Consider the following 14,561-nt stretch of genomic DNA (forward strand, 5'->3'; position numbering starts at 1 on the left):
TAACAATTTACATAATCATATAAATGCCTTGTATCCTTATAACCTTGTAGGATGAATAGATGCAAGTGGAGGCTAATGCTGAGAGAAAGTGGCTTGTCAGATTTTATACATGGTAGAGGGAAAAATTTAATATGGGTTTCATGATTTGCAACTGAGCTGTGTAGACTATGTCAATTCTCATTTCTGTTGAATTAGGGTCATCAAATGTGATAGTGATAGTCTTTTGTGGAGTACTAACTAATCACTTGTATACAGCAGTTAGTGGAAACTTTGACTGTTCACTTTCACAGAGTATGTAGTGGTTATAATTCATGGACTGTATATTTAGGGTTGCCATACAAATTTCCTGGACATATATGGAATACTGCAGTCGGCCAAACAAAACTCAATAACTTTGCCCTCGCAAAACAAACAAACAAACAAACAAACAAACAAACAAACAACTTTGGCAAAAAAAGCTCAACAACTGTCACGAAGCACCTTATTCTAATATGGGATGAATATGTAGAAAATGTTACTTTAAAATGGACGTGTGCAATAACTATTGTCAGCAGTAAAGCAAAACACTGTACTTATATGTCTTTAAGAATAAATGATAAAAACAATGACTAACACTTCAGATAGGAGCTAAAAAGCCATAAACCTGGTGTTTCAGATGTTTTTCTTTTTTCTCCATTTTTTATAAACACATGCTCATTTCATTTTTGTTTTTCCATAATCATACCATGTTGACTTTTTAATGGGAATTTGTGTCCAGGAAATGTTTGGCTGAGACAATAGCCCTACTCTAAAATATGACCTTGTTTCCTCACCTCACCCAAAACATGGAATAACTGAAACAGTTTTATAATATAGGAAACTAAATTTTAGAACTTTGGAATCTTTAATTAACTTATAAAGTTTAATGCCTCTCTGGGCTCCTTTGAAAGGAAGGGTGGGATAATTTTTATAAATAAAAAAATTAAATTCATTGTCCACTTCCCTTTTCTTTTAAGGTCAAATACCTTTACAGTTGATTTATTTATTTAATATTAAAATATTTATGTGCTATTCATAAAAAATCAGGTTCAAAAATCATACAGTAAACAGGTAACTTGCCTATATCCTGGATATGGGAACCACCCACCCAAGGAACCTTAGTCTTTCCATGAACCTCCCTGAGATCTATGGATATAGGGTGGTATACAAATAATAATAATAATAATAATAATAATAAATCTTATGATGAAGTAAACCTGTGTGTCATCAGTATACTGGTGACACCTTGCTCCATAACTCCAATAACCACTCCCAACTGCTTCATCTAGATGTTAAAGAGCACCGGGAATAGGATAGTACTCTGTGGAAACCCCATTGCACAAGTACCAGAGGGCCAATGAACACCCACCCAGTGCTACTCTCCGAACCCACCCCTTAAGCTACAAACAGAACTACCATAACACAATGCCTCTGATATCCACCCCACTGAGTGGGTCCAGGATGATACCATGGTCAATTTTTGCTCCCTTAAAGTGCTCCTCCTCCCCAGTTGAGAGAGCCCCACCTCTGCTCTCACTTGCATGTGAGTAGGAGTGGGATTGGGGCTGGGAAGTGTGAAGCCTACCCTTTGCAGCTGAGTGAGCCCCGACTCCACTCCTGCTTGCACTTGGCTACTGTTGCCTGGTCGGTCTTCGGGAGTGAGGGGCAAGCGGGCAAGGTAGATCGCCTGCCCCCCACACCAGTGAAGGCAGCCTGGCCAAGGAGCCCCAAGGTCTTTGCTGCTCGAGCGTGAGTGACAGGAACACTGGGGCTGGCTCCACTGGGGGCAGGAGCTCTCCCACCCCCAGTGGAGCCTGGCTAAGGAGCCTGAGTCCCCTGCTGGTTGTGTGCGAGTGGAAGGGGACTCGGGGCTCTCTCAGCTGAGGGCAGGAGCCTTTATGCCCCCGAGGTGAGCAGTTGGCTGGGGCCAGCTGTATTGGCCACAGCAGCCCATGAGGTGTGGAGGTAAAAGCGCCTCAGCTCCCATGATGAGAGCTGTGGCAGTTTCACCGGGCACATTGCCGGCTGGAGCCAATGCAGCTTTTTTCAACATTGCAGTTTATCACCAAACTGCGATGTTTGGCTGGCAATACACTGCGATGTTGAAAACCCAACAATGCCCAGCCCTAGATGCGACACTTACTTTTGTACAGTAGGCTACTTTCCAACCGTACAAAAAACAGAGAGGTTTCTGTACCCCATCCCATCGCTCCATTCAGATAAGCAAAAGGCATTACAGTGGTACCTTGGTTTGCATATGTCTTGGTTTGCATACGTTTTGGATTACAAACACATTAAACCCGGAAGTGCGTGTCCCGGTTTGCAACCTTTTTTTGGATTACAACCCATTTTTTTTTGATTACGAACAAAAAATTTTGGAAGCCCCATTGGCGATAGCATGCCTTGGCTTACAACCTGTTTTGGTTTACAAACGGAGCTCCAGAACGGATTATGGTTGTAAACCAAGGTACCACTGTATATCAAGTCAAGGAGACATTACAGACAGGCAAAAGCACCTGAGGTGGGTGCAAAGGTTATTGTGGGATGTGACCTGGGGAGGAAGTATGGCCTATAGAGAGCCCCAAAGCAGAGACCTGGAGGGCATTTTGCCCTTGGCCATGAAGTTCCCCACCTCTGCATCAAGGGATGCCATCTGTGCAGATTCCACAGGCTGCCTCATTCCCTAAGACTGTGATTCACTGGCAGAGATGCTATATATGTCTCCGTTGCATAAATTGGAAACATGGAAGTAGCACATAGTTAAAAGTATTTATATATATTTCATCTTAATTGTTGAAAGGGGAGAAGGGATATGTTTTCATCTTTTAGTATGGCAATATTTTCCATCTGAAATCAGGAACTTTACAGCTCTTCTACCAGTTTTTAAATTTTGTTCTGCTCAATACAGTCAGTGCAGAACTTAAATGATATTATTATTTAGTTAAATATGTAAATTAGAGCAAGTACATGAGCTAAGTATCCATTATTTCATTCTGGAGTAATGTAATCAAAGGGGGCTTGGTAGCTGAGCTTGTGGACAAACCTAGGCTTCACAATAGGATATGCTTATGAACAATCCTGGACAGTAGGCTAATGAGTCAACCTATTTTTCATAATGGAAGTATAGTTGACATTCTGCTGCATTGTAAGCAAACATAAGACTGCAAGAAAGAAAAAATAAGGAAAAGTACAGATGCACAACCTTACATGTGTTTTTTTTCTTTTCTTTTTAGGACTTCCAAGATTCATCAGTCAACCGGAGTCAGCATCAGTCTATAGAGGAAACAGCATAGTTCTTAATTGTGAAGTAAATGCTGATCTAGCACCCTTTGTAAGGTGGGAGCTAGATCATGAGCCACTCTTTCTGGATGATCGCGTATTCAAATTGCCAAGTGGAGCTTTAATTATTAGTAATGCTACCGATGAAGATGGCGGAACATACTGTTGTATTATTGAAATTGGTGGTTCTCCCAAATACAGTGATGAAGCAGAGATTAAAGTTCTTCCAGGTAAAGGCATATGTGCTCAGATTTTTCTTTCCTAGATTGCAACTCACTAGTAAGATTATTTAATTGTTGGCAGATAGGTTCTGTTAAGTTGCTCTTTGTCATTTAAAGTTAGCCATCTCAATGTATTCTGTAGATCCCTGGGAGTTGTACTTATAAAAGCTTACTTTAAAAAGGCTGGTTTTCTTTAAAAAGGACTCTTGAATAGTAACATAATTTTCTTGTACTGAACTTTTTTCAAGAGACTTTTGCCGACATGGTCAAGACAGCAAAGTATGCAGAGATCAATATTTATGCCTATGTCAAATATTTTTGTCTAGTATCGTTATTTACTGTTGGTGGCCATTTTCTGAGAAAAGTTTCTAACAGAAATTGCCTTGGTTATTTCTGGCAAAACTTTAGTTGTAATGATCAGTATGTATGAAGAAGCAAGTCTGGAACAGCCTGGACTAGAGCATTGCATCCATAATTACTGTGTTTTGTTAATATCACTTTACATTTATTTTTACTATAATAACCTTGGACTTTCTTATCTCAATATTTACAGAATCTGAAGTTGCCTCAAATCAGGTGTTCCTGAGACAGCCTTCTTCACTTACCAAAATTACTGGGCAGAATGCCGTTTTGCCATGTGTTGCTACAGGCATTCCCATTCCTGTTATCAGATGGACAAGAAATGAAGAAGAGCTTGTTACAGAAAGGTGGGTAGTTGTTCTGGTGTTACATCAGCTCTTACCTCTCTGCTACCTCTTCCCATCCTAAAAACCCCTACTCTCTGCCATGTTTTATTGATGGAGGAAGCTGATTATTCTGGGAGATTGCCAGGTGGGCTTGTTGTAACTGTGTAAGCACATTAATCACAACTCAATTGGACTAAGTCTGACTTTCCTTTTGATAGTGACTGCTATGTTATATGACAATGACCAACTGTCTGTTCTGTTGCCTATGTAATTATAATATGTTTAATGCATAGATAAAGGCTGCAAAGCTCAAGTGCCTAAAACATTTAATGCTCATATTTGAGAATTCGAGTGCCTTTTTTATCTCTGCAAAAAGCAAGCCCATAAAAATTAACTTACAGTGGTGCCCCGCAAGACGAACGCCTCGCAAGACGAAAAACCCGCTAGACGAAAGGGTTTTCCGTTTTGGAGGCGCTTCGCAAAACGAATTACCCTATGGGGTTGCTTCGCAAGACGAAAAAAATCTTGCATCCCCCCGCGGTTTTTTTCGCTTTTTTCGCCCTTTTCTTAAGCCGCTAAGCCACTTATCAGCTGTTCCGCTGATAAGCCACTTAACAGCTGATCGCTGGAAGCCGCTTGACAGCTGTAGCGCTAATCCGCTAAGCTGTCAATGGGCTTGCTTCGCAAGACAAAAAAACCGCTAGACGAAGAGAATCGCGGAACGAATTCTTTTCGTCTAGCGAGGCACCACTGTAGAAGGGAATGTGGTCAGCAGATAAAGGGTTACCCGGGGCCTTCCAGCTGCTCACTGACTCAGCAAAATTTGCACAGTGAGCACCACAGCAGCTGGTTTTGGAGCTTTCAGTCCCTGAACTGGGCCCTCAGTAGCTTGTCTTCAATGAATAGAGCTGAAACACTATTTAAAATTTGATATTAAGATCTCATGTCTGCCCTAGCAGTGTGTTTCCTGCGACTGTTGTTGCTGCCAGTACTGAGTGGAAGCTGAAAACAGCACTGTCTGTAAGCTAGATGAAATACTCAGTTCTATGTATAGTGGCTTGACTTGACCCTTTTAAAAGCCTCTTAGGTCTCTAGAAACTCATATAGGCGATCTGGAGGAGTATGTTTCTGCTGTACTGAATGCTGCTGTAACACTTGCTTCTGGATAAATAAATATGTTAAATTGCCTCAGAAAATTGTGGCACAGGCATATTCTGCACAAAAGTTTTAAGAGATTGAATGTCTTTTGATTTCTGCGAAGAACAAGCCCTTAAAAATTGACTTTAGGAAATTTTCAAAAAAACAATTCACCAATCTGTCCTGTTTTGCACAGTTCTAAAAATTATTTATTGCTGGCTGGAGGGACTCTGAAGATCAACGATATCACAGAAGATGATGCTGGAACATATACCTGTATTGCAGAGAATGGAAATGAAACAATTGAAGCTCAAGCTGATCTGATTGTACAAGGTATGTAACTACTTTTCAAGAGATTACAGTCAAAACCACAAATTTCTATATCTTAAAATTATGTACTGTTAATGGGGCAGAGGAGGTACAGTAATTTCTACTGATCCCTATATAGGGTTAGGCCAGGAACCAACATTCAACATACACTAGCTCAGTGCAATGTAACTGTTGCTTGTTTTGCATAATGTTTAGTATTTCAACAGCTCTTCCTTCCTTCCTTGATAGCTTAGTGAGCATTTGGGGCAGGGTGCCAGAACAAACCAGGATAAAACCAGGGTAGTGGGTTCAGATGTAATGAGAAACCATGGTTAACTGAAGCAGAGATTCATAAGCTAACTTCATATTCTGGTTTGTGGGCTACACAAGCTATAGTTACTTAGGTTTGAACCTCAACCCCAGCTACCCCCCTTGCCCCCCAGCTCTTTCTACCCACATTCATCCCTGCCTACCCGCCACCCGATTGCCATTCCCCATTCCCCCGCAGTTAACCTAAAAATGCCTCATCCTATCCCTTCAGCAAGCACTCCAATCCCAAGATTTTGCTGTCATGGCCTAAAGCAGAGAGGAATGAACAGGAGAATGTCTTTACCCCCTTCACACCATACTGCTCCGGGTTTAAACACTTTCTGCTCTTGGCAGCAGGATTTCACGATTGGGGCAAGTTGTGAAGGGATGGGGGAGTTCTGGGCAAACTGGGTGGTGGCAACAGCAATGATGAACAGCCCTTGCTCAAGTAGAGTGAGCATTCATGGGCACCGGGGTAGTGGTAATGGCAACACAAGGGACGTGGGAAGACCTGCCTGGGCCCACCTGCCTGCTCAGTTGCATGCTTGGAGAAAACACAGAAAGGTTGGAGTGGTCTGGTTTCTCATAAAATAAAGGAGAATAGTGCCTCAGAATTTTGTTTTCTACAAATGCCAGAAACTTGCTTAACCACTCCCCCCCCCAAAAAAAGTAATCATTTTTTTTTTATAATAATTTTTATTAAGGTTTTCCAAATTAGAACAAATCAAAACAAATTAAATCCAATCTATTGCCAATAACTAGGACTTCCCCTCCCTACCCCCTCTTGTGTTCCAAATCTTCCAAATAAGCAATTAAATTCAACAAATTCTTATCCCCAAATTACACTCTTCGTCAATAACCCAATTTATCCAAATTCTCATCCCCTAAGATCGATCTATACCCTTCCACGGGTTTCCCCCTTTCAAACATAGTACAGATAAAAGTAAGATAAATATAAATAATAATTTTACAGCCTTTGGATTCCAATTTTCCCTCCCCTCTTTCCCCTTTGCGTTTCACCTATCCCTCCACTTCTAATATCTTCCTGGAGTTCCCACATTACACTATGTCTCTCCGGTTCTTTGCCAGTCTTTAATTACGGATGTCCAATCGTAGAAGGAGTCTATCAAATAAGGGCCCATTTCTTCTATCCAGGTTTTTATATCCAGGAGTAAAAACTCCAATTTTGTATCCATAAGCTTGTCAAACCTGAATATCCCAAATGTTCCCCCAGTTCTGTCCAGTTCTTGTTGTTTCCTTGTTCTTATCAATCATTCTCCTCCTTTTTATTTCTCTGTTCTCCCACAGAAATGCTCTTTTTCCAAAAGTTTCTAGTGTCTCTGCAGAGGTTTGTTATTCATGAAGCAAAGCATTACATCATGTTCCTTTCATTTTCCAACAAATAGTTGCATTGTTTCCTGTAGTGTGTAGACCTCTGTAGACAAAATAATGTTCCATTCCTGCAGTTTCCCAGGAGATTGAAAGTTCCATTCAACTGTTCACATTTCCTGTGAAAAACACATGCAATGTCCCTCGGCTCCTCTAGGTGGATTGCAGTAACAAAGTTCCCTTCCAGAATCACATCCACCAGACCAAGTAGCTTGTTGACCGATATTTAAAACAGTTTGTATTCAATTTGTAACAAATATAACCGGCAAAGTCCTCATAACAAAGTCTCTATTTTAATCTTCCTTTTTGACAGCTCTTTGACAGCTGTCAAAACCTCCATCACTTTTCTCCAGGCAGTTTCACGAATCGCTCCAGGGATTCCGGGGGGGGTTTGCTTTTTTTAAAACAATTCCACTTTTCTCCTCCAGCTCAATCTTATAATTTTCCCTCGCGAAGTTGCTGATTCGGCAAGATAAGGTTACACTCGATCTTAGTTGTCCAGTCCTTTGTTTTGGCTCTTCTACAATTTAGGGGTAGGCTGACTTCCTTTTTTCCACCTCCCCCGTTCGCTCCGAATTTTAAAAATTTATCCCCTTTTTTTTAGTCCATATTCCAATTACTCACGGGTTCTTCTTTAGAGCCGAATTTTCAATAGAAGAAGTCAGCGCTCTCCGCCGGATGGCATGCGGCTGCGCTCGGCAGGGATAGCAGAGAACTCAAAGCACCACGCTTCTCCCCGGCACCCGATCCGTAGCCTTTAAAAAGGCTCCTTCACGAGTCGGGAGGGCGCTAACGGTGCCAGCCGAGTCTCCATGTCCACGGCCTCAATCTGGCCGTGGTTTTTAAGGGTCCCCGCATCGCCGGTGCGGTAGGACCCAGCTCCTGCCAAGCCGGCTCCCTCCGGAGCTCGGAGGGAGCCCGCCATTCGGCGATGGCGCCGACCCGGAAGTCCCAAAAAAGTAATCAAAGCATTATGGTTTACACAGTGGAGGAAGGGGGGAAGCAGCCGCCACCCTTCCCCTGCACCCCCCCCCCCATAAATGTCTATAGGTCTAATGTGTTAAGATTATTGTGCAGTGTTTTCCATGTTAGGTTTGTGTGTAATACAAAGGTGTTGGGACAGGGTGGGGGATGTAGTCTGATCTCATTTAGCCACTGAAAATAAAATGGATGAATTTCCTTTACGTAGATTATCAGAAGGTGGCATTCATTTCATCGGTTAAACACAGGAAATTACATGGAGACAGACATATGCTGACAAGGTTATAAGTTCACTTTTCAGCTGGGGAATACTTTATATTTCTCATTCACTCTACTTGGGTCTCCAGAGTTTCCTGTAAATATTATGACGTAAACTACATGGAAATGGTTGGTTTCCAGTTGAGTTGTATGACATCTTTAAATCTATCTATTTTTAAGAGTTTTGCATTAAGCACAAAATACAACAGACTGAGCAAACATGTTTTGAATTCTGATCATACAGATTTACAGAAGAAAGTAAAAACTTGTACTGAGAGATTTAAAATTTAAGTGCATTTTTGCTCCTCCCACTTGAATTAAGGATTTTGGCCCCTGTTGCAACCTGTGTAGCTAGACCAGCCTTTCTCAACTTTGGGTCCCTAGATGTGGTTGAACTAAAACTCCCATCACTCCTAGCTAGCAAGGCCAGTGCTTAGGGATGATGGGAGTTGTAGTCCAACAACATCTGGGGATCAAAGGTTGAGAAACACTGATCCAGACGGACCACAGGGAGTCAACTCCCAGATGTGACAGGAATCTCAGTTCCCTCCCAAGTCACAAAACCAGCTGATTCAGTCATGTCTGAATTTCATTTGTCAGCTTGCATACATCTAATTCCCAAACATGACCAGTCATTGGAAGACTACATTAGTGCACAGGGCTAGATGAAAAGCAGGAAGAGAGGTGTGTGTTACCAGTATTCTGCTAGCATTGAACATCATACAGAAATATAATCTCACCAAGCCGCCATGTATTCATATTGAACACAACTTGGGAACACAGCAACAACTTGTAGAACCACATTGGAAGCATCCCTAACCATGTTAAATAATTACCCATCACCACCCTTGAGGCGTCTCTCTGCCAATAGTGGGCAGAAATTTTAACAAGCAGTTCCCTAAATCCCTTCCAAACGCAAAGTTGTATTCCCAAATAATTTCATGATCAGCTGCATCAAAGCTGCAAATAATTCTAACAGGATTAATAAGATTCAGTTTACTCTATTAGTTCCCTAGAGCAATTCTTCCTGGATTCACTAACTTTCTCTCAAGGAGAATCTAATCTCTTTTAATTTGCTTTTATTTTGTTACATTTTTAGTTAACTTCCTTTAAGGAATAGATGCAGAGTAGTTGCACTTATTTTCCAAAACTGTTTTAAGTTTCGTAACAGCGTTAAGAGACTTAAAACAATGTTATCAATGACACATGCCATTTTGCAAAATTGTTGCTTTTGTAAGGGTTCTTGAGAAGTCCTAAGGGACAAAAAATATGGCTAAATTAGCTGTTGATATGGGTCTAGAATATCTGCAGTAAAGACACTGATACTGAGTTGAGGGAATTGCGTTAGCCCTGCATTTCAGCTTTGTTGTTGTTTAGTTGTTTAGTCGTGTCCGACTCTTTGTGACCCCATGGACCAGAGCACGCCAGGCACTCCTGTCTTCCACTGCCTCCCGCAGTTTGGTCAGACTCATGCTGGTAGCTTTGAGAACACTGTCCAATCATCTCATCCTCTGCCGTCCCCTTCTCCTTGTGCCCTCCATCTTTCCCAACATCAGGGTCTTTTCCAGGGAGTCTTCTCTTCTCATGAGGTGGCCAAAGTATTGGAGCCTCAGCTTCAGGATCTGTCCTTCCAGTGAGCACTCAGGGCTGATTTCCTTCAGAATGGATAGGTTTGATCATCTTGCAGTCCATGGGACTCTCAAGAGTCTCCTCCAGCACCATAATTCAAAAGCATCAATTCTTTGGCGATATCTTAAAAACTGGAGCTTTATATATTATTGAAGCTTTATACCAGCTGCTGCTTCATGAAAGAGACTGTTTGCCAGTATTGTAGGAGTATTTTTTGAACAAGACATTTAACGGCTTCCAGCAGAATATTAAAATACAATGATATATTAAAATACAATACAATGATATATTAAAATATAGTGATCCTTTTGACCAAAGGCTCAGTTGCGGGTTGGAAGGAGATTTAAAAAGTTTTCTTTTCCCTTGGTATAAGAAATGCAACCTGTCGCTTATGCAAACCTACCACAAATGAATGAAAGGCTGTCATAGTGTAAGGGTTGAAAGCAGATGTCTGAGGCTTTGACTTTCTTTTTATGGACTGCATAATTTCCATGTATGTAAGCTTAATAAAATGTGCATAATTTTAACCCATCACAGTAAATTCAATAGTTCATTATATATACTTGTTCTCTGGGTGATAGTGTCACTAGAAAAGGTGAAGTGGAAAGAGTAAACACCCAAGGCTCCTTTGAAATATAATTGTCTGGTGCTAAAACATGTGATTTTCCAATAAAATTGTATTTTATGTAATTGGCTTGTTTGCTCTCTGGTTATCCATTTAACTTGTTTACCACAAACATCTGTACTTGTGCTTAATTGCTATGTGTACTGAATACTAATATAGTTAAGCTACAAAAATAACTTTCAAAAACATTCAAACTTGTAAATGGAGAAGAATGTCTAATTAATTGGAGTATTTTATGTTCAACTTTCACGAAGAACATGGCTTTACTTGCCTCCAACCCACCCGAGTGTACGGAAGCAAATAATCCTATGAAAATTAAGATACAAAACAAAACAAAACTTAATTGTATTAAAGCAAGACCCATTGAGGATGGAATTCAGGCATATGCTTGAATTTAGCACTGGGAGTGGTGTTCCCCTCATTAAACAGATTTGTATTCGGACCTTCTCATAGAAACTAAAAATATTACTCACCCATCATGTTATTTGATAAGCAAGACACTTCAGATTTCTGGTTGTTATCTTATGCCTCTTGTTCCTTTCCCATTGCACAATTCTGTTTGGTTTAAGTTGTTCCCCATCTGCAACAGATCCTTTTAGTGCTATTGCAGTTTGGTAGTTTAATCCATTCAAATGTTAAAGGAACAGTCATTTGGGGCAGCTTTTATTTAGGTTCTGGTGCTCTGCAATGCCTTCTTTGCCCTTAATCATAATCTCCAATCTGTTGAAATGTAAAATAAATATTTAAAATTAGGGCTGTACATTAACCAGCTAAAGTTTTAGTTACTTAACTGGTAAGGCACAATTCTAATTAGGGTTACAAGTTTATTTTTGAAGGCTTCTATGATGAAGAATACTAAAGATGACTTTTCCTTCTAACAATGAGCAAGTTGCTTTTATTTATGAAATTTATCTTGTACTGTACTTGCATCCGTTTCTCAAAGGTATCACTTGATGTATTTTAATTTATTTTATCTGTTAAGAGGCAAAAGATAAGTTAAAAGTTTAATAGATTGTCATTCCTACTGAAATTGAACTACTTGATTACTTGATCTTGAGCAATAGCAATTATTTTTGAAAGCTGGTAATCTAATGTTGAACAGTGTATGCCATATTTGATCAGTAATCTGTAAGTGCTTTTCTTATTTTTATTTAAAGCTCCTCCTGAGTTTCTGAAGCAACCCTCTAATATTTATGCTCATGAATCCATGGATATTGTGTTTGAATGTGATGTGACTGGGAAGCCAACTCCAACAGTGAAGTGGGTAAAGAATGGAGATGTGGTGATCCCTAGTGACTACTTTAAAATTGTAGTAAGTATATCTTTAGTATGTATCCTATGGCTTGATTTCCTTGTGTTTTAACTAAACGTATATAGTGCTAAATTGGGTACATTAATCAATATATGCTTGAGCCACCAAACTATCAGTTTTAATTTTTCTCTCTCCAATAACTGCATAGTCACAATAGTTTGAACCTAGATAGGCAGAAAGACCCTTTAAATTTAGAGGATCAATTTTGTGATGCGGTATGGTAGAAAATATGTTGGTAATACAAGTTCACCCACACTTCTAATTGTACTTTATCAATAGAAAACGTGTGGCAGACCTTGCCAATGTGACAATAGGTTGCATCCTCATGCTAGGACACTGAAAGCCTATTCTAATGCCTCATGTGAATGTGCTTTGTGAAGTATCTCTCCCATCTTTGGGGTGTTTGTTGCATTCCATTTGGAAAAATGGGCCTAAAAGGTTAAGCATCATCATCACCATCCTTTAGAAGGTGGGACAGGCACTCCTGACCAGTTTCATTTTCCATTGATGGTCTTTTTAGGTCTTTTCAGGAGCTGAGCTGTGTTAATTTAGAACCCTTTTCAATTAGAATAGAACACTGTTTAGTACATACAGCAATTCTGTCAGTGCCCATTAATGGTTGCCAAATATTGCTGTTTTTCTAACAGTTGTGCTGATCTTGATGTTGTGGAAGTTGAGTACTGAAGTCCAAGAGCTCTTGAACACAAATGTAATTTAGAAGTGTCATGAGGCATAAAAACATTGTTTCCCACGTTTCCCCCACCCTTTGAAGCCTTTGTAGTTTTGACTTCTCCATTTTAGTGAATATTATATTATGCCATGTATGTGTTCTCTTTTAGAATGAGCATGACCTACAAGTTTTAGGTCTAGTAAAATCAGATGAAGGATTTTATCAGTGTATTGCAGACAATGATGTGGGAAACATACAGTCTGGAGCCCAGCTGATAATACTTGATCATGGTAAGAAACTAGGGAAACTTCCCCAGAAGTGGGGAAGAATAATTTCAGGTTTACATTCTTTTCCACAAGGAATTCTCTACTCAGATATGAGTGACAGCTGTTTGCTCGTGTTATAAATACATTATCTTTGTAAAATAAAATTTCTAAATGTGTTCTCTTTAGTTTAGTTTGAAACAAACTTTTATATTGCAGAACATTCCTTCAGCCTGTGAACATGATAGATCAAAGACACACCATGATTTGTCTTTACTGTTGCATTTTATAACAATATAATAATTATCAAGGTAATTGGCATTGATAAAGTGAATAATGATTACTTTTCAGTAGTTAAATTACATCTTAGCTATCAAAACTATCAGCTGTTAATAATAATAATAATAATAATAATTCCTTCAGTGGCCAGTTAAAGCAAATTCCTTTAAAAACATTTATGATACAATTTTAATATCATTCCAAAAAACCCTCATAACATTTATTAATCACAACCCCGTGTTGCGATTATCTGATATCATTTTAATTAACCAGAGCACTTGAATGCATGGCACTGGATTCTATACATGCAGTTAGTCTCTTGGTGGTTCATCCTTCAGCAGACTCTTAGAAGTGTTCAATAGCCATCCTGCAGGGAGTTTTGTCTGTGTGTTCTACATCATCAGAAGAATCTTTATTTGCACCAACCACTAGTCATATCAATAAAATAAAATAAAATAAAATGTACTGAAGATAGAGGTAAAAACTTAACTATACAACATATATTCTGGAGGTTCACAGTGTGTTTGTGTGTGTGTGTGTGAGAGAGAGAGAGAGAGAGAGAGATCACAATGGGGAAAGATTGGGACATATAATCCTATAAAAGGATGGCATCTGTTTGACATATGCTTCTCTTGACAGTGGAGTAGGCTCCCTTATCCTTAGCCTTTCTATTGACTGCCAAAATTGACCTCAGACACATAAAGACTTGTGGCTTTCACACAATCTTTTTGTCACTCATCACCCGAAGATGTTGCAAAAGAAGGCCCAAGAGACCACCTTAACCAGCTGGATCAAGGCCTCCATCATCCTGGCCTATGATGCCCAGCATTTATGGCCCACTCTGCCAGGGTAGTGGTGACTTTGGGAGCCTTGGCTGCTAATTCGAGAGATTGGTAGGACAGCCACCTGGGCACCCTCCTCATTTACTACAAAATGGACATTTATGCCTCATCAGAGACTGCCTTAGGGCAGAGTTTCCTTCAGAAGGTAGTTTCTTCTCAGCAAAGGCTTATATGTGCTCCCCGCAAGTACTTTGGGCTCCGGTAGATCCCATTGTGACTGGATCCAGTCATAACAGGAAAATGGGTCATTGGGTACTTAGCTTGAAGGATTGTTTTCTGATAGACAGTAAGAGCCAGTCACTTCCACACTGCAACTTCCTCTTTCGTTATGTAAGCCTATATTCTGAAAAGGCT

General features: G+C 40.0%; 1 protein-coding gene across 16 annotated transcripts in view; it reads left to right on the forward strand.

Moving 5' to 3' along the window:
• NEO1 (neogenin 1) overlaps positions 1 to 14,561 on the forward strand; it is a 105,189-nt gene that overhangs the window by 41,603 nt on the left and 49,025 nt on the right. For all 16 annotated transcript variants that reach the window (XM_083712430.1, XM_083712435.1, XM_083712432.1 and 13 more), the window contains exons 3-7: positions 3,252 to 3,527; positions 4,072 to 4,225; positions 5,538 to 5,674; positions 11,999 to 12,153; positions 12,993 to 13,113. In XM_083712430.1, coding sequence (XP_083568556.1) covers positions 3,252 to 3,527; positions 4,072 to 4,225; positions 5,538 to 5,674; positions 11,999 to 12,153; positions 12,993 to 13,113 — 843 coding nt within the window. The remainder of the gene's footprint in view (positions 1 to 3,251; positions 3,528 to 4,071; positions 4,226 to 5,537; positions 5,675 to 11,998; positions 12,154 to 12,992; positions 13,114 to 14,561) is intronic.

This window comes from Podarcis gaigeae (assembly GCF_964106915.1).
Source record: "Podarcis gaigeae genome assembly, chromosome: 14".
Taxonomy (NCBI): domain Eukaryota; kingdom Metazoa; phylum Chordata; class Lepidosauria; order Squamata; family Lacertidae; genus Podarcis; species Podarcis gaigeae.